The sequence below is a fragment of the Ambystoma mexicanum genome, chromosome 1q (assembly GCF_040938575.1).
Source record: "Ambystoma mexicanum isolate Mex_15411 chromosome 1q, UKY_AmexF1_1, whole genome shotgun sequence".
Lineage (NCBI taxonomy): Eukaryota > Metazoa > Chordata > Amphibia > Caudata > Ambystomatidae > Ambystoma > Ambystoma mexicanum.
This window is the reverse complement of record NC_090922.1, coordinates 1,290,163,883-1,290,187,591: the sequence shown is the minus strand read 5'-3', so window position 1 is coordinate 1,290,187,591 and position 23,709 is coordinate 1,290,163,883. Positions and strand designations below refer to the sequence as shown.

Genomic DNA, 23,709 nt, shown 5'->3' with positions numbered 1-23,709 from the left:
ATCTCCTTTCCTCCATACTTCTAGACTATCAAAGGGGATGGGTTAGGAGCTAAATAAATGTGTGTTGCACAGTAAGGTGCGGCAGCATGGGTGTGATTAGCTCCACTCCCTCCACCCACCAGCAACAACCCTCAGTGCTTGAAGCCGCAAAAATTGGTCACCTGAACTGTAGCCCTGTTTATATGGGGACGCCGTGCGGGTTGTATGGAGAAGAGAGAACTATGGATTAGGAGTACAGAAGTCATTCCGGTGAGTAGCCTTTTCCTCTACCTACGTTTAGTCCCCTTTACTCCATACTTATACTTATGGGAGATTTAAAAGCACGAAATCATCCCTGGAGGCAAAAATATAGCACTACCCAAATTCTGCAAGACCGCCTTGCCAAATCTGACATCTGAACGAGCAGCAGTGTCCATACAGTAATGCTTGCAAAAACCAGGAGGCGAGGACCAGGTTGCTGTCTTGCCAGACATCCCAGGGGACAATCCTCTGGCAGGCGACTGCTGTAGCATTGGCTCCAACCGCATGCACGTGTAAGCCCTCGGGAACGGTTTTCTTTTGAAGTTGAAAAGCGTCCACAATGCAAGAGATGATACAGTGGGCAATGGTCTGGATGTCTCCCATAGTCATTGGTCCAAACGGCATACAAGATAGGACCGCACAATTGACACCAAGGTCCCAGCAAGGATGTTGTCTAGTTACCTGTGGATGCAGATGAAAGGCATTTGAAGTGCCTTTTTAGAAGAGGCTTGGCTGTTTAGCTAGAAAGTCGCTGAGAGCTCAAATGTGCTCCAATCACTTATAAATGTGAAGTGCATGATTGAACCTGACCACAGACAAGGTCAAATAAGAGAAGAAAGCTAGAACATCGTCCAAAGACACTGAACGTCTTTCCAATGAACGTTCAAGCATACAGAAGCAAAAACAAGCCCGCTTACTATTAAAAAAATAAATAAATAAAAAGACTCCTTGTAGACGCTTTCCTGGCAGCCTGAATTATTGATAGATTCTGTTCAGATAAACCTAGGCTTCCCTAAGCTAATTCTTCAGGTACCAAGCCAGAGGGGATGGATTAAACAGGTGGCCTCCATGCTGGCTAAGAAGTTTTTGATATCAGGAGGAAAAGGAGGCCCGACGACCTCACGCTCAGAAGAGGAGTACCAAATCAGAGCCAGCCAATATGGGGCTATGAAAATCAAAGAACAACTTTGACAGAGCTCTTGCTCTAAGTGGTAGAGGAAAGAATGCATAAAGATCCTGTGATTCCATGAACTGTGCAGTGTATCTCATAGTGAGCCCCGGTCTTGTCCCATTAGGGACGGAAAAAGGGTGCATTTGCGATTTTACTCCATTGCAAACAAGTTCACAGAGGGATATTCCCACATCTGGGAAATCACCTGAACCACCACAGTGTTGAGCTACCACTTGTGGTGTGAGCGAGAAAGGGGACAGCTCTATCCGCCAGAGCATCGAGTTCACCAGCTAAAATAATCACTTTGAGCGATACTTAGTCACTAATGGCCCACTCCCAAATTTGAATACCCAACTGGCAGAGGGGGCTGGGGTGTGGCAGACTTGGTTCCCCAATGCTTGTTGATGCAAAACATGGCCGGCATGCAGTCGGTCCTGACCAGAAAAGTGGAATTCTGAATGACTGGCAAGAATGACTTCAAAGCCTTGAAAAACCACTAAGAGCTCCAGAACATTTATATACAATGCTTTTTCTTCTAGAGACCAAAGAGCACAAGTCTGAAGCTGCCCTAAAAATAAAATCACACCTCAAACCTCGAGAGAGCAGTCTGATTTTATCCATTTAGAGTGGGAAGCTCCTGGAAAAGAGGTAGCTCTCATCGTTCCACCACTCATTGTCCAACCTCAGACCCAGAGGAATTAAAATCCTTGCAGACTGAGTATCCACCTCTTGATCCATGAAGTAAGAGGTGAAGTTGTAGGAATCTTATTCTGAGGCAAGCAAAAAGAACAGACGGAATGGAAACTGCCATAAATACCAGCAGGTTTTGGAACCACCTAGCAGAGCTCGCTCGACAACTCAAGAAATGAGAAGTAGCCAACTGGATATCCTGAATCGTCTCCTTTTTGGGATAACTCCTCCTATGCTCGACTCCCATCAGAGGCCTATCAAATTGATGTCTGTCCCAAGTGGGGTATACACAGGATTTGTTCTGGTTGACGGATAAGCCCAGACTGAACAAGAGATCAAGCAATAATTGAAGCAATGTCTTCGCCTGGTGAAAGGTCTCTGCTTCGATGAGCCCATCATCCAGGTACATATAAACGTGGACTCCTTGAGCTTGAAAGTGAGCTGCAACTGGCCACATTAATTTTATAAAAAATCTCTTAGAGCCACAATCAGACCAGAAAGAAGAATCCAGTACTGAAAATGGCAACCACCCACCCCCAGTGAAAATATGAGGAACGTGTTGTGTGCTGCATGGATGGGAACATATAGATAAGCTTCTTTCAGATTCACAGTGCACATCCAATCGCCCCAGCAGAGGGTAGTTTGGATTTGTGCTGGCGTAACCACCTTGAATGTTTCTAAATGGAGGGAAAGATTTAGAAAATAAAGATCCAAGACTGTCCTCAAGCCCACCTTCTTCTTTTTCAGGATAGTAAAAAGGCTCTTTCTAAAGGGTGGACTTCCACTATTGCCTTGGTTTGAAGAAGATTGCAAATCTCCAGAATTAGCATCCTATAGCCGGCCTGAAGGGGAAGAGTAGACTGGGACCTGGAGGGATCGGAAGGATGCACCCAGGAAACAACATCGAGGATCCAAGAATCCTCTGAAATGGTACACCAGCCCTGATGGTAAAGGAGAACCCTGTCCCCTACTGGAGATGGTTGGATTGGATCTAACACATCATTGCTTGTTGGGCTGTGAAGAGCCAGATGTGGAACAATCAAAGAACCTTTTAGAAGCGGATCTCTGCAGTTTACGTCTGCGAGCAGGAAGATCTGTCTCGTTGTCTATTCCGCAGTAACCACAAATCCCACCAAAGCACCTTGACCTGAAGTCTAAACGAGATTACCTTGACAGAGGAAAGCATTTTTAAGGCTTCTTTGAGAGCACCACAAGTGACTTGGCGGTGAATGTAGAGATTTTATTTTAATTAACTTGTCTGTAGAAGAGTTAAACAGAACATTCCCATCTAACAGAAGATACAATTTTTTCTCATACACATCTTTATTGAAGTACAACGCCCTGGTGCAAGGTGTACGGCACTCATCCTCTCCACAACAAATAACGCTGGAGGCAGTGCCAATGTGGTGAATTGGTGACTAAGGTCTTGATCAATGAGCTTTGCCCCCGGCAATCCAATTTGAAAGCTGCAACCTTATCAGGCAGCAAATATTGCTGGATGTCTGAGATTTCCATCCATAAATGATTGCTGCTCCTAGAAGAGCGTCAGCACTGGCATGGCGTAGATGTAATGCGCTACTGGCATACATTTTCTTTTGTTACGCATCCAAGACCTTAACCACTTTAGAAAGAGGAGACAGAAACTGTACTCCAAAAGAGGTCGAAGACAAGTTTCTGGAGCACAGAATCACAACTTTAAGAACAGAAGACTGAGGTTGTGGGTTTGCTGCCGTACAGGCTGTCTCGTAACTGCCTATACCTGTCCTCAATCTTATTACTGGTTGCCCAAGTGAAGTCTGGTTTCTTCCATAATTGTTTTTGCATCAGCCAGGATATCCTTTTGAATCTGTATTCGATGTAACTGCATTATTTAAGGAAAGCACACCTGAAAGCAAGGCTCTGCAGAAACAAGTTCTGGTAAAGGTAGACCCAGGAAATCCTGGACTCCACACATGAGGCCTTCATCCATAGTGGTGATCAACCTCCCCACCTCGTCATCTGCATCCTGTTCTGTGGGTTTACGTCATTAAGGGGAGCAGGGCCTGCCAGTGATGACCCTGAAGTATTATCAGGCATCACAGGCAAAGTGGGGGAGAAGTAAGTGCTACAGGAGCACTATGTTCTGCTATATGTGTAGGCGAATGCTGTTCTCTCGGAGCACTGGGCAACGAAACTGGCAGAGGCATCACAGGAGTGCCAGCATGGACCAGTGGCATTGGCTGACTAGGTACAGGCTGGGGAATAACCTCTTTGATGAGATCCTTGAAATAGCACACCATTGGTTGCAATGCATTATGCATTGGAACTTCTAAAGAAAACACTTCAGATGCTGAAACTGACATAGGAGTACATGAGGAAGAAGACTACAAAGGTGCTGGAGCAGGATACCAAGTAGGGTGCCTGGGAGGAGGTGGAAAACCAGATCTAGAGGATTATGGGACCGGATACGAGAGGAACAAAAGTAGAAATTGGTGACCAAGTCACCCTCACGAAAGCCTTCTTGCTTACTGTAGGAGGTAAAAGTATCCGAGGTGTATGGCTCTGGAGTATCTAGAAACTGAAACGCCTACGAATACATTTCAGAATCAGCCTCTGCAGTGAGAGATACTGAATACTGAGGGTTTTCAGTGTTTTTCCTGATGTCTGGCTGCTATTTTGTGGGGGCTGCGGTGTTGCTCTTTGGACGTCTGAGGTACCTCTGCCAGTCTTATGCGATGGCTAGGTCCATCCCTGTAACATTAGATATAGGGAGACTTGCTCAGCACAGAGCTCAGTATTTGAGACCCTGATGGGCCCTCAGAGCAAGCTCCAGTAAGATACCTGAAACCCTTGGCATGTACTCCAGCAGGTCAGAGACGCTCAGGCTCTCTGAGCCTCGTAGGATTCTGATGCTTGGGCACCACCTCGGGTCTAGCAGGTGGAAACACTGAGTTATGCCTGCAAGAACTCTGGACAAACTCTGCTAGAGCAGTGGCTAGCCGCAACAGGACTTTCGTCCCTCCCACTTGCACGGGCTGCCAGTACACTTACATTGAAGTTGTCTTCTTGAAACTGATGAAATCCATGATGTGCGTCATAGGAGTCATGTGGAAATGTTCCCGCCAACTGTTCTACCGTCGACCAAATGTGAAAGATAAGGCATGGAACGAAGCACAGTCCACCCACCTGTGCTTGGAACCTACGTAATCTAAACAAAGATTGTTGGAATCGGCCACCGGGTAGCGCCTGCTACATGAGGAGCACAACGCAAAACCCATTATACCAGTCATCAAAGGACCAATCGATGATGCCGGGCGGTGAGGAAAAGGAAATTTAGGGGTAAAAGAAAACATGCCGCAAAAACAAAAATGCACCGAGCAGAGCATTGGGTTACGTCGAAGTGGAGAAAAGGACCGACGGGCGTCGCAAGGAGGTGGGGTCAGCGGGGCAAGCCACACCCAACACAAATTTAAATAGAGAATTATTGTTTTTATACTGTGCAAAAAGAGCTCCAGTTCTGTCGCCTCGGATGAACCCCCATAAGTATGGCGGAAAGGGGATAGGGTGTAGGAGAAATGTCAAACTATAAAGCAATTAAAACCATCTGTAGTGGCGATACTGCAAGGCATAAAATAGGCAGTGTGCAATTTGCTGTACAATTCTTTAGATTTGCCAATAAATTGACAAGTGTGTAGCAAAGGTGATTTAAATGAAAACACAGCTTACCCTGCATTCCTCTCTTGCACTTAGGGCTCTCCCCACTCTCCTTTTCTCTGTTAACTGCAAGTTCAATGGGGGCTAAAGGAGAGCGAGTCAAGCAGTAATGATCTCCTCAACTCGTGCCAAAGGCATGTGTTGTATTTCTAGCCCAAACGTTCCATTTCAAATAATGTCAAAGCACAAGTAATCAAGATGCTACTTGTATTAAGCCAACTATATTCTGTTTGGCAAAGACCAATACATGTTCACTTGTTTAAATAGTCCCGCAATTCCATTTCTTAAAATGCAAGTAGTTACATAATTGCAGTATTTCTACTGCTATGCTGCTATGCTGCATTTTCTCCATTTATTTCAATAAAGTTTAGGTTGGTGTATCAAAATCTCGGTGTCAACAAGATTTCATTTTGTAGGGGAAGGTGCAGAACATTGAGCGAACTCTTTCGAAAATGTACAAGATCACAGGGCCAAATGCTTTTGGTGGAAATCCTAGTTCTGTGACCTGCTGGTTGCGTGCATCTATGCACAACTCGTAAGGTAATCCAAAATTCCTTGACAGTCTATCGCAACACACTGTTGCTTTATACCCGCTACGCTGAAAGTGAGATGTACGCAAACTACAATATGCCCTCTAGTTTGCCCAGTTCTCTGCCCGATACACGATCCACTTTGCTTAGTCTTTTTCTTTCCTCTTACAGAATGAATACACACAGCATACTAGACATTTACGCAAAGGACTTACTGCAATACGATACACTTTAGTTGGTCTCCAGCAGCTGGGTGTAGCCAATGTTGCACATGGCAGTGCCCTGTATACTGAATGCTTGACCCAACATTTACTATGTAAGGGGAAGTTAAGATGTTTAAGAAATCTAAAAGTGCACAATGTTAGAGCAAAGCCATAGATGGAGACTTAGTATATAGTATGGTGTTGCAGCAGCCAGGATAATGGTCGGGTTGAGGTAGACGCAATGGCCCTTGCATGTCATTGATATCCACGGTTTTAGATATAGTGTTAAATAGCACATTTAGTGGTGAGCAGGGCCAGTAACAGCACTCGAGCCAGGTAAGCCCAAGTGAAGCATTTCACCCTCCACACCCAAGAAAGCAGTGTTTATCGCTCGTAACATTCTGAGCTGCAATATGGGGTGCTGCAAATTCCCCCCCCCCCCTTGTTGTTTATTTTTTTATAAAAGGAACCTGGGTTTAAGCTATTCATTGTGCGCAGGTGAGCATGAAGTGGTGCAATGGAGACTATGCCTGGAGCACCGCCTCAAAGGACAAGGCGAAGGCTTGGTAGAGGCGCAGGGGTCTAGCATGAAATGTGGGTGGCTACTTGTGGATTCGTGATGCATTCCCAGCTTTCTGATTGGCCAGCTCTCTCCCCCAGGTACTAATAAATAATGCAATTGTAATCGCAGAGCAAACCCAGCTGCAGAGAGCCTTAAGCTGAAAAGTGTTTCCAGAGTCTTTTTATCATATCTATTTATTTTTTTTTAGAAGCTTTATTTTCAGTTCCATCTGCATGACATAAACAAGTAGTAGCAACACATGATCACATTGATGGATAACATTATTTCAATTTCAACTTAAAACCCCCAAAGAAACAACAACAAACCAAACAACCAAAAACAAAAAAGAACTTAAAAAAAATAAAAAGGAAAGAAGGCATATGTATAGTTTCAGCATTTAATTATTATCCTAGAGAACACCACACCATGTTCAAACATACTGTCAGGATCAACTGATAGACCCCCCTCTTTTCGAGTTAGGCCCAGGCCCCACATCACATCCCCAAACATATCTTCGCAGGGTCCGCACAACACCGGAGGTTGTTAACCAAGGCATAAGTGTTGCATCGTATATATTGTGCAGCCTTAAGACTTCCATAGCGCGTCCTGATTATTTTGGCAGCGACCAACAGTTGGGTGATAAGTCCTACCTGCGAGCCAGTTAATGGAATAGGGGAAGCCTGTGCCCCAGTGATTTCTTTCATCTGCGCCAGGACCTCCGTCGAGTAAATCTATATTATAGGACACTTCCACCACATGTGCATCATGCCCCTCACCCCTTTGTGGTTGCAGCTCAGCCAACAGCGGTGTAAAACACCAGCTACAGCACAGTTTAATGGCCCCTTCCTTAATTTCCGTAGATCTAGAGCTTTTATGCGTTCTCTCACAAATCCTGTGCCATGATTTGTCTTTAATTTCCCTCTCAATTTCTCGCTCCCAATGAAGCATATATGGAAGTTTCCCTGATTCATCAGGCCTCTCCAAGAGCTTGTATAAACAGACCCTCCCAAATGTCCTGCCCTCTTGCGCTGTGAGTTCAAGTCCCATGGGGATCCGGTTAACTGCTCTCTTGACTGAGTAGTTTGTGATCCAGTGTCTGTGTGTATCTATATCACTCAGTTTCGGTAAACCCACATTTCTCTTTGCAATCTGTAAGGATGAGGGGTGTCCCTTCATTATATAAAATCCCCTGGTTTCAAAAGGGAGGCTCTCCCCCAGTTTGCAAATGCCTGTTTATCCATCCCAGCAGAAAACTGTTACCAGTGAGTGTGGAGAGCGGGCTCAGGCCTGAGAATGCCCAGGAGGTGAATTGCCCCGTCTCAGTTTTTCAGCGTGCAGGCCCAATTTCTATACCAGCTACTGGTCTCTCAACTCATCATAGAGATTCCCTTTGACATTCAGAACAAGCAGTGTGCCCAGAGTCGCATTGTCTTTTACTCGGTTTCTCCACATTAGGCAATCTTGATCAGACTCTCTGAACTTTCAAAGACTGATCAGAAATTTAAGAGCGAGTGCTTTCGAGTTTTTTGAGACAGAGCCCGGTTAGGAAAGTGCAAAGAGGAGATCAGACTGATCAAGGCTGCACGAAGGCAGAGTCTGACGAGAATAGCACAGTGCTTAGAGTGAGAGGCAGAGGAAAGAAAGCGGTTGACGTTCATGAGAGCCATTTACGAAGAGTGCAGTGGTCAAAGCGCTGATTGAAGTCGATCACTAAGATGGAAGGAATCAAGGTAGAGATACAATTGAAGACAACCCAATCAAAGACTGGAGTAGTGTGAAGAGAGACAGGACAAAAATTGGCTGGGGTGTTTTGATCACATCCAGGCTTTCAAAGTAATGGGGGAGGAAGAGAGCATGTGTGTACGCTTGAAGGAATGACTTCCCTCAACTTAAGCATGGTCTGTCCCTCATACAAACCTAGATATCAAGCTCCTACCTGATGCTCATCCCGACAAGGCCAAATTGAAGTCCAAAATTGGTCAGCTGGCATTAAGCTCCAGGGATACATGAATCAACTCCCACCAAGCATAGAGTATATCTGCTTTACCATCAACTCTGGCCTTTCACTCAAAACACATCACCAAGAAGACTCAAGTAGCATCAGCTTCTATGCAAAGTCAAGCCTTTTTTCCCTGCCCAGAGTTTGAGAACAGTTCACCTAGTCTTGTTCAAATCTCACCTGCACAGTCGAAAGGCCCTACTCTCGGGAGACCCATTTGCCACCTTGGACCCTCTGAAAGCCATCCAGCAGGCTGCAGCATGTCTCCTAACGCCACTAAAATTCGACTACACCACCACCTTCAAGGAACTTCACAGGCTAGAGCACCCATCATGTTCAGGATTGTCTGCATCAGCTACAAAGCAGCACTACTAAAACACTATTCTACCTTGCTGAGAAACTCCTCTCTGTGGACCAGCGCACCACCGGACACCACCACATTGCTAGGCTGGGAAACCAACTTCAAGAGGGAATAAAATAGAAACGAGCCTTTTTCTGCTATGCACCCTGTCCCTGGAGCAAGTTACCAACACAGATAAGACTGTCTCCCTCCATCCTACACTTCAGGAAGGACCTAAAGACCCTATACAAAGAACAGCTTGACCATCGCTCCACTCTTCCCCCATCTCACCCAGTCTAGGGTTTCCCCCAACCCTTGCTCCTCCAACTCATTCCAGCTCCTTTGCACCAAAATTGTAATCCCTAGCTTCATCCCCTTTGTTCAGAGCTCAGTTGGTTTACAGCTACATTCGCGTTTTATAAGACCCATACATACAAAGACGCCTCTTGCAGCATAGCCAATATTTTGTGCTTAAATCATTCCACCTTGCAACATAAGTGTAAATTCCTATAATGAAAAAAAGAATCACATTTTTCTGTTTGTCAAAGGCAGTGCTCAGAACAGCATTCACACTTGGTATACATATTAGAAAAAGGGGCAGAAGATGGTTTAGAAAAATAAACGGGTAATGCATGTGTTTATGTATGGCTACTTTAAGAATGAATCATAACTGTGATGATTTGCGACTTTCTGATTATCAACTTACCAAGCTTTGCCAAATAAGCGGATGCAATCAGACACTTCCCAAGTGACTCTTCTCGCTTGTATGGTATTGACCAGTGATCAGTTAACACACGACTCTCCAGTTCGTACAAATTAGTTGTGGGAAATTCAATGGCTTCTCCTGAGCAATTTCCATTTTCGTCATTCTTTTGCGACTATAAAGCAAAAAAAACAATGGTAAGCTTACTATTTGTTTTAGAAGCAGCCTAACGACAAACATTTAAAGATAAATGACAACACCCAAAAACAGATGCTAAGAAAAGATACAGCCAAATTCGACACAGGAATTTGAGAAAGAGGTTATTGCTGTAATTAAGAACTGTTTTTATAAATTAGTTTACATGAACAGGTTTCAGCTGCAATGGTGTGTAGAGGCAAAATAAATTATAAAGAAACAAAGCAAGCGGGATGAGGCTTGGAGGCTCGTAAAATAGTCACTGTTACATTTCTTTTTTCTGCTTTATGCCTTATAAATTAGCACTTGGTTATTTACTTCTGCTTACGAGTGCAGTGGATATGGATTGGGGAATCCTTCCAGATACGTTTTATGTGACCAGCATTTGTGTTGGTGGCCTGAAAGGGGTGATAACCGGGCTGTGTAAAGTGACTGGTGCAGCCCGAGGAGAGCCAGGGCACAGTTAGCGTCACTAGTTTCTTCCGAGCCTATTGCGTTTGGTGCTGCTGCTGTTGCAATAAGCAATTAGCTTGGCTAAGGGGGCTGTTTATTTCTAATGAGTAACTGACTTAAAAAAATATAATTATCACTGCATACTGTTCTACAATATAAAATCATGTCAATTGAGTTTCATCATAATTCTACTATTTGAAGTTGCTTTACAATGTTTTATATGAAAGTGCGCAAGGGAGGGAGAGCATGTCGGTTAGCCATTGGTCTGTCCTTTTATACAGTAAACGAAGGAGCAGTGGAACCACTTTGTAGGCGATTCCTTCCGTTTCTCTTTGTTTTCTTTCACCATTACCTAAAGGGCAGGGTATAGGGAAAAGTCCACAGAGTTGTTAATGTCCACAAGACAATCTTAAGCATTAAGGGAGCAGTAGAACAACACAGTCAATATCCAGCCACTATGCCTCTATATAGTGGCCACCACACATCCTCGGTCTTGTCTTTTATTAAGTTTATAAGTGGTGAATGAAGGAATCGCATTATCAAGAGTCCAGGTGAAAGGACAGTTAACAGATTTCCTGCCTCAGAGGCCTCCAGTTACTCTGTAGCTCCTCCTTGGTTCTACTCTGCGGTTGTCACCACAGCTGCCACAGCACTCTCACTGCTGCTGCCAGGTGTGTTCTTCCTGCATGCAGTCCTCTGTACTCTTTCCAGCACACAATCCTCTCTACTACGCATCCTTATCCTCCCAGTATAGCATCCGCAGCGTCCGGGCACGGTCCATACATTGTGCTGCATACCTGCTGTCTGGGGTCAAAGGGACGCATTTATACGGGGGAACGAGAACATGAGTGTCATGGTGGTGAAAAATATATAAAAAGGGAGTTTGTGCAAGTATAATTAAGTATTCCACATTTGGAGATTGAAGTCTTGAACACTCGGAAGAGTTGTCAAATCAACTCCTAAATTAGCTAAGAGCCCACAAGAACGTTCGAATCATTGTCCCCAGCAAAGGTAGGAAATTAAATAAAAAGGGTGACCAGACAGATTAACTGCTAGAATGGTAGCAAGATGGACAAAGATCATAGATGAGTTTCTGAAATCCAAAGAGGGCAGGGCACGCCAAGGAAAGAGGGAGAAAAGATTGAGGCAGCTTCAATGCCATTCTACATGAGTCTGTATACCAGTAATAGGGCTAGTGACCATAGCATGTTTGAAGTCTTCTTAGGAGACTTCCCCATTTCATAGTTAACAGATCAGCAGAGGTATACCCTCTGGAGGCTGAATGCGTTGAGCGCTAGAACGAAGTGCAATAACCAGCTATTGGAGATTTAGGAGAGGCGAGTGAACATCTTCAAAATATACATTTGTAACCAGTGGAAAAAGGGTATTCTGGCCTGGTTCTGTGAACAGATGCTACAATATAAACACATAAATAAAAAGGTAAATACTACTCAGACCATTTCTACATTTAGGAGTGAGATAGATGTATAAGAAGCAACAAGGTTTTTAGCAACCGTCTTCACTTATAGGTTGATGGATATGTCAAGTTAGACCAACATAAATAAACCAGAGGAGACGGTTGTGGTAGAGCTTCTGATAACCTGCATAGAAGGGGTACACGTGGTTGGGAGGAGGGGGGCAGTCTTCTTGAGCTGGCTGTGTTTCTGATGTACTGTCCCAGTGGATGTGTTGTACATGCTGAAGGAGAGCAGGGAAGACTAAAAATGATCATGGGAAAAACAGTTCACTCAAGATCGACACATGACCCGCATAAGGGAACTAGTCAAGACCTATGTCACCTCTGCACAAGAATCGAAACCACCCTTGTATGACAAGACCAAACTCCAACTATAAAGTTGGACATAAGATTCTTGCTCTACTTCCTACCTCTGAAAATAAACTTTCAGTCACACAGCATGGGCCCCAAGAAATCACTGAAGAAGTGGAGCAGTTAAACTATCTGGTCAGGAAACCAGAGAGTATATGTCAAAAAGACCAAATATATTTTATCAATCTACTGAAAAAGTTTGATGAGCCACCACCTCCATGGCTACACTCATGGCTTCTGGATACACTGCAAGCCTTATAACAGAAATCCTAAAGACTCAATGAAAGCATGAACTATAGGATTTGATGGAGCTCTTCCCAGAAATTCTCTCTCCTAACCCAGTACTGTCAGGAAATCGAGTCCTCTCTCCTGGGATTTCTTTTCATTTAAAATCTAGTCCTGGCTTTCCAGAGATGGTTGTGAGACATCCCGATTAGCATCACTCCCAGTACGTGCAAATGCAGGGAGGTCGCATAACTGCAACTAAATTAGTTGATCAGGTGCCACATGTTGGCAGAAATTAGCACAATCTGCGATCTTGGAGTAAATCTGTCTGGTAGGAAATGCAGGCAGCATGATAGTGCCTTGAGATGGATTGCAAAACTTTCGTTAAAGTAAACGTTGCTCACATTGTCAATCAACACGGTCTCAAGCGTTCAAAAAATATTTTTTTACTTTTCTTGCCTCTTTCTTGTTCAATAAAACGTATCAGGCATGGAACAAGTAGCAACGTCTGGTGGTCCACAAGTGGCTGATATTAAAGGCACGGAATCCCGTGTGAATACTGGAACCTTAATTTCAGTTAGCATATACCATAAGTCAGAGTGCATAAGCAGAAGTGGCGACAGCGTTCTGGAGGTGGTTTGACGCCACTGCACATGTCAGGAAACAGGAATCTGTCCCAGATTCCTGCCTTGCTGCAACGCAGGAGGCACAGCAGAGTCCCTTGGAGCTAGTCGGGCTTGGGAAACCGGTAAGAAAAAAAAATATTCTTTTGTAAGTGCATGTGTGTGCGAGGGTGTCACGTATGTATGGATGAGAATTCAGCATGAATGGTGTGTATGTATAGGGCACTGTACGTATCTTTATCCCATGCCCTTATCAAGTGTTGGTGGGATGTCAAGAAAATCGCATAGAGTAATGTGACAGCTATAACGGACAGTGAGGTTTACGACAAAATAATCTGGCCCACAGGCATTGACGTTATATGAACTAGGTCGAATATACAGATATCATATTTTGCATTTAGAATTATGGATTGCAAATTGAAAGGAACGGCCTCATGTCTCTCAATCGATAAACTTGAATAATTACTAATGGGAGAGCACCAATGAGATGCATTTGTGCCTGAACTACTAAAAAGTCAAACTCAAAATCTCACATCAAATGGATTTACAATATACTTCATCCCATTATGGCTTTGCCCTGCCACCAGAAGAATTCAGATGCTATTGTTCATAATGTATTAAAGAAGAATCTGCCAGGCATATGCAACATTTTTAAAATATGAACATTTGAGAAATACCATCATCTTTAACAATGAAAAACAACCACATAGTGACAATGGCAAACACGACCAGTTTCAAAACTGGGAAAGGAGTTTTGGAAGATGGGCACCAGGGTTTCTATTATAGAGTGAGTTGTGTGGTCTGGCTAGATCGACACATGGGTATTCTATCGATGTGGGAGCCATTGTAAAGAGGTGGAAGAGGTGTATTGATTAAGGGAAATAGTTCAAATGTAGTCCAGTTAATCATAAACCTTGAGCAAATTGTAGATAGGATTTAGAATCGTAATTAAATTAACAGTCGTGTTCCCAATACATAGTATACAGCGAGATTACCACGGGAGTACCCAACATGCACAGGCCACATTGCCCACATGCATTGAAAAGAAGTGCTACAAAAGATTCAATACTTAGCGCAAATAGTAATGTGGAAAGTGGGAACCCTTCCATCTGTCACTGCCCAGAGAGATAGCAGGGGAAAGAAGAGCATTTGTTAATACCTTGGCAGAGGGAGACATATGCAATAAGAAAGGATACAGTTAATAAAATTGGGAGCCAAATTGGAAGGGAAGCAAGACCATGAATATATAATTCCATGACAACAATCAAAAGTTCTCTCAGGGTCGATCTGGACCAATATACAGAAAAGCCAATGTAAGTTTAGTGGTGTCGAGCGCAAGGGGATGTCGGACTCATCAGGATCTACCAAATGTGACATGTGGCCAATACTTTAGGGAGAATCTTTGTGTCAAGTTATCAAAGATAATGAATGATAGAAGCCTGGCTCCACAGAGTGTTTGGTCTGGTAAAACCTCTCTCCATGGATTCTGCTCATCATTTCAACAGGTTGCGGCGACAAGGCGTTTATATTACTTATAAAATGTGTCAATTAAACCAGCTGAGCTGGGGACTTGACCAGAAGGTAATTCGTCAATCGCTTTGACGAGTTCAACAGTAACAAATGGTGCATCCAAAGCAAAGCCGCTTTTATAGCGAGTGTAGCTAGCTGCTCAGCAGCCAGAAAATTTTATACCTTTGGATATAATAACATTTATTGTATAAAGGAATGCATAGAATTTTGCAAAGCCAACATTTACGGTTTAGGTTAAGTGGTAATGTTTCCTTCCAAATCCCTAAACCCTGCTATAATAGTTTTGTCTCGTTCAGCTCAGATCACCTCTGCAAGAATACGACATGGCTCATCAGCTTCCTTGAATCTACAGGCCAGTACATGGCGATTTATAGTGCGAACCTCCTGCTCAGTCTGAGCAAATATTTCTTTCGAGTGTAAGACACCATTACTGGTTTTCTAGAGAGCGTATAACTCTTGGTCAATAATTCTGAACAAATCTCTAATTATGCCATAGGAAGTATAGAATGCCATGCCAAGCACAAATACCTTGAATGTTTCCCACACAGTCAACAAAAGTGGTACTGAATACACATTGGTCTAAATAAAAATAAAAAATACACCGATTTCATCAGTCAAAGTAGAGTTAAATTCAAGAACGGACAACCGGAGAGCATTCAATCTCTGAATAGGTTGAAGTGGGGACCATTAATCGAGGTGAAAGGCTTACACATGGGGCTGGCCTAAAAACGTGTGAGGTAGCATTGAGCTAATGTATGTGGCACCTAGTAAGGACGATATTAGCCAATAATCTATATGCGATAACATTTGGTGGATGGACACAGAATAGGACTATTCTCCGATTTGAGGGTGGATGCATATCCAAGCATCTGACAATTCAAGGATAGACATGATGTGGCCAATATCCCTAGCAGCAGCTGATGCAGTTATTGGTCCTTTCGTGGCACGGACAGTGTCAACATCAAGAATAGTGTTAAAGTCACCACCCCATAATATTGAAAGATACCTTATCAGTGATACAAGTTTTTTATTTTTTATTTAATTGTGCATCTTCACCAACAAGGGCATCTTGACGCTATGCGGGAGGCAGAACTGGAATGCGAGTGAGGCACTAAAATAACCAGGTCTTCAAGGCACAGCGAACAGAAATGTTCCTGTGTGGAGGGAATTACACAATCTGACTCCCACCACAAGAAGGCATGGCCCCCTGGATCTAGAGCGATGAAAGCAAGGAATCTGAATGCCGAGAATAGAGGATGAACAAAGGTGTCGAGAGGGACTAAAAGGAAGAAATGTTTCCCAGCAAGAACTCAGGGCCGGTAGCGTCGAAAGCCTGGTGCATGATACACAGTGCTTTAAAATTCAACACGCTTCAAGACCAGAAGCCAATATAATGAGGCAAGAACGGGGGTGCAGAGGAGGAGGCAAATGCCCAAAAAGGAGCCCCCGTCACCACTCTAGCTGCAGTGGTCTGTAGAACCTGCAAGTGATGGAACAAATAGAGGGGCTGAGCCAGGTACATGGCGTTACAATAATCCAGAGTCCATGAAAGATGCCACCAAAGTGTGGAAATGTGGTGGGAGAAAAGGGAGAAATTTGTATAGAACTCTTAGCTTGAAGTAGACTAACAGACAGCACTAACCTGAGGCTCAAAGGACAGCGTAGATGACAGTCACTACCTGGACCGGTTTCGGCAAAGAGCCGAGGTAAGGGGACCAAAAGGTCAACGGTCCACAAAGAAGAACTCGAGACTGGGCCCACCACCAAAACCTCAGTCTTATTGACATTCAAAAGAAACCAGTTATCACTCATCCAGGTGTTCATTGAGAGAAGAATGGGTGGGAAGTCGTGTGCTGCTGCAACACATCCAAGCTAACCAGTATTTGGGCGTCATACGCATACAAATAACACCTGAAACCGAAGGAGTGAATGAGTTTAACCAAAGGCTGAATATAGATATTAAATAGGAGAGAAAGACAAACCCTGTGGGACAGCGCAAGAGATAGGTGTGGGGTCCAAAAGAAGAAAAAAAAAGGGATTGTGCGTGACCAGGCAGAAAAGCGCAAAACCACGCGAGTACCAAGCCAGTAATGCCCGCTGAGCTCAGCCTGTCCACCAGAACGGAGTGATCAACTGTGGCGAAGGCAGCCGACCGAGCTAACAAAATCATCCCTCTGATCCACCAGGCGGGCCAGGTCATCCACAACGGACACAACACTGACTCAGTCTCTTGCCTGGGCCAAAAACATGATTGAAACGTTTCCAGAAACCCAGAATATTCCAAGAGCTAGCAAAGTAAAGGCATCACCCAAGATTCAAGCATCCTCATGAGGAAATGAAGAAGAGAAATAGGCCAAAAGTTAGAAAGAATTTTGAAGTCCAGAGATCTTTTTTTGTTGGTTATTAAGAAGCGCAAGTCACCATAGCGTGTTTAAAGGGGGAGGAATAAAGCTTTACAGATGATTATTGATCAAAGGAATAATCCTCTTTAAGAGGGGCAACGGAATAGGATCAGAAGGAGAAACCGATTTAAGGGCATTATGGCCCTCACGATATCTAGATTAGTAAAGACAGGAAAAGACGCCCTAGAATGAGAAAGGGCGGAAGGACTACTGAGTATTAGCTATATTTTTTATAAAAGGAGGGGATGTCTAGATGGGACCATAGGTGTTGATCAACAATATTTTTAATACATCCAGGTTTCCCCAGACTACAACATACCTTCTGTGAGGGTCAATACCGGTTTTAATGCACTGGAGATGTGCCAGCATTAAAACGCCAGGTTCATGTGAAGAGCAACTCTTAGAATACCTACTCCTAACCTAGCCCTTAGCAACATTTTCTGATACAGTAGATGCAGCATGTCCATGTTGCAACATCACTACTTTGGGGGAATGACACTATGTCTGCAATCATTTTTCAAGCTTTAATCCGATTTATACCATGCACATTACAACTAAGGAATAGTATTGGTGGTAAAGCTCTGGACACCATCATGGCAACAGTTTTTCATTTCGTAATAAATGGAGCATAATCTTCTATTGAACAATTTAACAGTTATCGCTCACAGCAATGATGAAATATAGCTTAGCTCAGTCAACCGAGTCGGCTCGCACACAAGGGCCAGGACTGTCATGGTCAGCTGAAGTGGGGTGACTCCTGTCCGTTGAGAGCTAAGCAGTATAGAGCCTGCAATTAAGGATACAGCTTCGGACAGGAATGTAAACAAATAGTGCAGTACCCATGCTAGATCCTCAATTTGCACCTAGAAACTCGTGTACAGGCGCATTATGCATAATATATCAATTTGGCAGGGAAGAGCATTGCATAGGTAACTTGGCTCTCATGTAACATAAAATCATCAGAGGCAAAATGTTTAATGTGCTGCATGTACAGAGGAAGAAAAATCGGGATATATGAACACTCGAATAGTTATGTTGCAGCTCATCTGTCTCACAAAAGAAGAGGGAATCCCCGGGACACTACCCCAGCCCTACTCTGGACTCAGTCGAACACAGGTACAAACAGGGTCTGGGGACATTTTTGCAGCGGGCGACGGCGCAATCCTGAAAACTCCAAAAACAATGAAAATGTATTTTTAAAACCATCACTTTAATGATATCTTTAAAAAACTACACAATAAAAAACATAAAATATGTATAAGCATTGGGACATGGAGTAGCCAGTTGCCTTTATAGTTGTACATGTGATATTATTCCCTAGAGGGGTGTAAATAAAAACTGAATATTGTTATCCTGGTTGTAGTAATTTTGTGCAATTTGTGAAGTCAATTGGTGGTTGGATCATGCACTAAGGCGTTGGGATTTTAAGCTCATTAACAGCTAAAAAATGTATATACAAATATTTGATGTTTCTTTATTGCATAGTTATTGAAGAAGATATAAAAATGATGGTTTTAAAAATACTTTGTTTTTGGAGTTTTCTGAATTGCTTCGTCCCCAAGCTGCAAAAATCCTACATCTCCCAGCCCCTGTTTGTACACATGTTTGGTTGCTCACCTTTCTCCATCGCCAGTTACAAAATTAAATATGTGCCTCCTGTAGTGCAATAGAATCATACCACCATAAGACGGTGTGGGCAGCCCAGTTTGAATGATCGTCCAGCACCACCAGAAAATGACAAAAAATGTGGGAATGCCATTGGAGAATTTACCAGTTCTTCCACAAAGGGGTCCATCCGTTAGTAGCAATTTTGGGTATTTCAAATATCTAAATATTATTCCATCTGGATCTAGATTCTAAATCTGCACACTTACAGTGGAGAGATTTTTACTTAGTGCAGCCATTGTTGTGTCCAGTCAATTGACATTATCTTCCACCTCTCCAATTTCCTGTTCAGCTGCTGTGATTCAACAACACTCTGTCAGGTTATGTGCATAAGAAGTTGATGTTGAACACTAAATCATCTAACTTGGTTGGGGGCATGGCTAACTAGCCATGGTGTAGGACGTCTTTCTGTGGAGGCTCCTCGTGATCCGAAAAATTATCCTTTAAAACATCATGCTGATTGCAGAGTGAAAGCCCTGAAACTGAATGCCAGGACGTCGGAAGATGTGCTGCATGTAACCTGAGGGCCGCAAGGTTGGATTGATTGGGGAACGCAAGAAAATCGGAACTTTTTTGCAACAAGAAACAAGAACAAAGGAAACAAAATGGTGGACCCGGGCTCTGAAGGAATCTCTGTATGAATGGCAGAGAAGTGAGGCTCTGGTGGGGTCTGCAGAACAGAATACTGCACCCCTTGCCTGCAAAAGGGACACGGACTGCACAGAAGCTGAGCCGCGGATGGCGCGCAAGATGGGAGCGGCAAACTGATGCAACGGCATTCCAACAAACAAACCGCAGCACGGTGGAACAGCTGGAATGCACTGCGGGGAACGGAGACCCGGCCGGGAAAGCATTGCGAGCGTACAGCCTCCCGCTGACCGCACAGACACGGGGGACTGCACCAGAACTTACGCATGCAAAAGACACAGCCCGGGCTGCAGACAGCTGATCAACAAGGACGAAAATTCAGTTAGCAGGCCGCGAGGCAGTAACAGAATGTGCCGCTTGTTGGACCACAGTGAACCCACAATACGAATGCTGGGGAAGCAAACAGCAGGCCAGAAAAGCGGAACTGACGGAGGAGCTACCTGCAGCTCTGTGGGAGGCCCGGGGACACGTCAATAAGGCCTGGGAAGGACCAGGCTAGATAAGGGGAATTATACTCCAAGCGACGTGCCCCTGGAGTAGACAATGGCGCTGATGATTTGATAAAGTGGGGCCCTGACCCCACATTAGGCACGAGACCGCCTAAGCCAAAGCACATACAGGAATAACCAAGACACAGAGCCTAATGTGCCTAGCAGCAACGGGCCGCACCTGGCGGAATAAGGGACTGTTAAGAGTTCCACTGGGAGGAGGTGGGCCTAAGACCAAAGTGGTTAGAGGCGCACCAGCGCGCCCAGCGGAACTAGGTTGGTTAAGATATAACCAGCATAAGGAGTAAGCGCCCACGGACACTGAGGCGGACAATCCCAATGACACATACCATTGCCAGACTCCTAGCAAGTAGTGGAATGGCAGCCAAAGCGCCCAGGAACAAAGGGAAGCAGTCTTCCATGGAGGACTTCACCAAATCGCCACAAGTGTCTGACACGAGCAGAAGCAAAGACCAAGGTGCCCGGGAATCGGATAAGGTGGCTGCCCAAAACCAACAGGTACTGGATGCTATAGCTGAGCTGAAGTCCTCCCTGGTACTTAAAATGGATACAGCAATGTCGGATTTGAAGGTGGCGCTGGAGTCCAAAATTGATGCAGCGAGTATAGATGTAAACTTGTTGCGACAAGACATAAGAGCACTTGCAGAGTGCACAGGGACACTGGAAAAAGAAATGAAGATCAACGCAGATGCAGGCTCGGCAAATGCGAAGGACATATACATGCTGCAGCAACAGATGCGCAACCTGGAGAACAGAGCAGAGGAGGCGAAAGGAGGCGCCCGGAGAAACAATGTGCGCATAATAGGGCTCCCAGAAGGAGAGGAGGGTACTGACCCGACGAACTATGTGGAAAACATGTTGCATGAGATCACAGACGGAGCGTGGAGTCAAGGCTTTGCGGTGGAGAGGGCACATAGAACCCAGGCGAGAAGACCACCACCAGGAGCCCCGCTGCGGCCCATCATTGCCAAGATCTTATATTTAGCATTTTCTTTTTTTTATTTTGCATTTTGTTAAGCGCTCACACAGCCCACGGGCATCGAGGCGCTGTTACAGGAATTGTTTTTGTTTTATAAACTATAAAGACAGGGAGAAGGTCCTAGAACACTTCCGCAAGGGAGGAACGATAAGCAGAGCGTCAGCGACCATCCCTGCATACCCGGACTACACACTTATAGTGCAAAGACAACCTCTACACTATGTTGCGGTGAAAAGAAGGATGAGGGAGGCGGGCTACAAATATATGTTGATGTACCCGGCTAGGATGAAAGTGTTCCTGAAGAACAACGCTTTGTTTTTTTAATCGCCTGAGGACGTGTCAGCATGGCTGGACTCACGGAGCTGTCCAACAGAAGGAGATGCCCAGAAAGGGAGTGGACCCGCGGATTGAACCAGACATATGCATGTGCCAAGTGGATGCGTAGTGGGCCCTCGAGAGTTAAGTATGGCACGAACATTGACATTGGGACTGGATTTTAGTTACCTGATACATGGTGATAGTATAACATAGGAGATCATACCAGGAGGCCTACTACCAACCCCCCAGGTAGTTTTGGTAGTTTAGGTGGGATACTGTTAGGGCGGTGTCCCCCCGCGGAGTACGAAGTATCAGTTAGACCGAGAAAAGGGCTAGATGCGCGAGTGCCTGAGATCCAGGAATGGAGCTGGGCTACAAGTTTGGGAAGTTGGAGGGAGGGTGGGGGAGGACAAAAGTTGGGGTTGGATGGGGGAAAAGGGTGGGCAACAAGTTGGGGAGTTGAGAAGGGAGGGGGGCGGAGGGAATAAAGATGTTACAAGAGCACAGCACGGGATGTCAACAAACAACTAAATCTGTACAGGAAGAGGATGGGGAGAAGTAGGATATAGCTGAAATGGGGGACTTTAGAATTGTGACCTGGAATGTACGCGGGTTAAACACATATTAAGCGCAACAAAGTTACGATGTATCTACACAGGCAAAAGATAGACATAGCAATGTTACAGGAAGTAAGAGAAGATGGTAGAATGGTGCTGGTAAAAGGGATGGTGGGTAATAAAATGGTTAACCTGATTAATATCTATGCCCCAAACAATGATACCGCATCTTATCACAGGAATCTGTACACTATTGTTAGTCCATACATGGAAGGAGCGGTCATAGTCAGGGGGGGGGGGGATTTCAACTGCACACTAGACCCCAAGATGGATAGATCGGATGACAAAAGAACCAAGCCTAGCCCGGCGGCGAAGGCCCTGACCACACTTTTGCGAGATTTCCAGCTCACTGAGATATGGAGGAAGCTGTACCCCGCTTGCAGGGGGGACTACCATTATGCATCTCCGCATGACATATATCAGGTTAGACTACATACTATTGTCTAGTACCGTGGTGGGGCAGATTAAGTATGCGGAGTACAAAGCGGCAGTCCCATAAGACCACACGCTACTGACGGTGACATGGCAGATCTCACTGCCTAGGCCCAGGATACCGACATGGAAACTTCGAGCGGAAGCTTTTAAAGATACCATGTTCAGAGAAGATCTTAGGAAAGCAGAACAGGAGTTCTTTGAACTAAATGATGGAAGTATTGAGTCAGCTGGCACACTTTGGGAAGCATTTAAGGGGGCAGCAATATCGAAGTCAGCTGGGCTACTGGGTGGCATAATGGCAGACCTACAAGCCACAGAAAGGGAGATGGAGGATAAAATGCGAGAGAGACCGGACTCCCAGGAAAAGACGGAGGCGATAAGACACTTAACTAAAAAATGTAAATCCCACTGGGAGAGATTATGTAACCTCAACTATAGAAAATATATAGAGAGACAACATGTGGAAGGGGATAAACCAGGCAGATTACTAGCCTGGTTGTGTAAGAGTGAGACCAAGACAAGTGATCCGAGATATGCGCCGCGAGGATGGCATACTCGAAGACACACAAGAAGGGGTGAATGAGTGCTTTCAGAAATGCCATCGTAAATTATATACTGATAAAATAGAGACAGAGGAAATTGATACAAATTAAGTGCTGGAAGTTATCATCCTGCCCAGACTCGATAGGGAAAGGCTGGAGGCACCACTGGAATTGGAGGAACTGGAATATGCAATCCGTAACCTACACACCAATAAGGCGCCAGGGGCCGATTGCCTCCCAAGCAAATTTTATAAGACATACATGGCAGACCTGCTTCCACCACTGTTGGCTATGTTAAATAAGGCGTTCGAACAGGGCAGGCTGCCAGAGACTCTGAGGGAAGCGGTTATTATCCCGCTTCTCAAGCTGGGCAAAATAGACACTGACTGCGATCTTACAGACCGTTGTCAATGTTAAATCAGGACAGTAAGATCCTCACCTCGGTGATGGCAAATAGATTGAAACCACTGATCAGCAACCTGATTCACCATGACCAAACGGGGTATGAGCCCCAGCGGAGCATTTCTGATAATCTTAGGAGATTGCACCACATTATAGACCAGACCGCTGGAAGCTCGCAAGAACTGGTGATAGTCTCACTAGACGCTGTCAAGTCTTTTGACTCTGTTAAGTGGCCCTGGCTACTAGCGGTTCTCAAAAAGTTTGGGATAGGGATCTGCAGTGGGTGAAACTATTGTATAGTGCACCGATCGCCAGAGTCCGGACAGGGACGGTAGTCTTGGAAAGGTGGATGCTAGAAAGAGGAACAAGACAAGGTTGCCCCTGGTACCCGATGCTGTTTATTCTAGCGCTAGAGCCACTGGCAGC

General features: G+C 44.7%; 1 protein-coding gene across 2 annotated transcripts in view; it reads right to left on the bottom strand.

Moving 5' to 3' along the window:
• The window catches only part of USP24 (ubiquitin specific peptidase 24), a 2,799,104-nt gene that overhangs the window by 2,751,613 nt on the left and 23,782 nt on the right, over positions 1–23,709 (bottom strand). For both annotated transcript variants that reach the window (XM_069642114.1, XM_069642115.1), the window contains exon 2: positions 9,916–10,087. In XM_069642114.1, the coding sequence (XP_069498215.1) occupies positions 9,916–10,087 (172 nt within the window). The remainder of the gene's footprint in view (positions 1–9,915; positions 10,088–23,709) is intronic.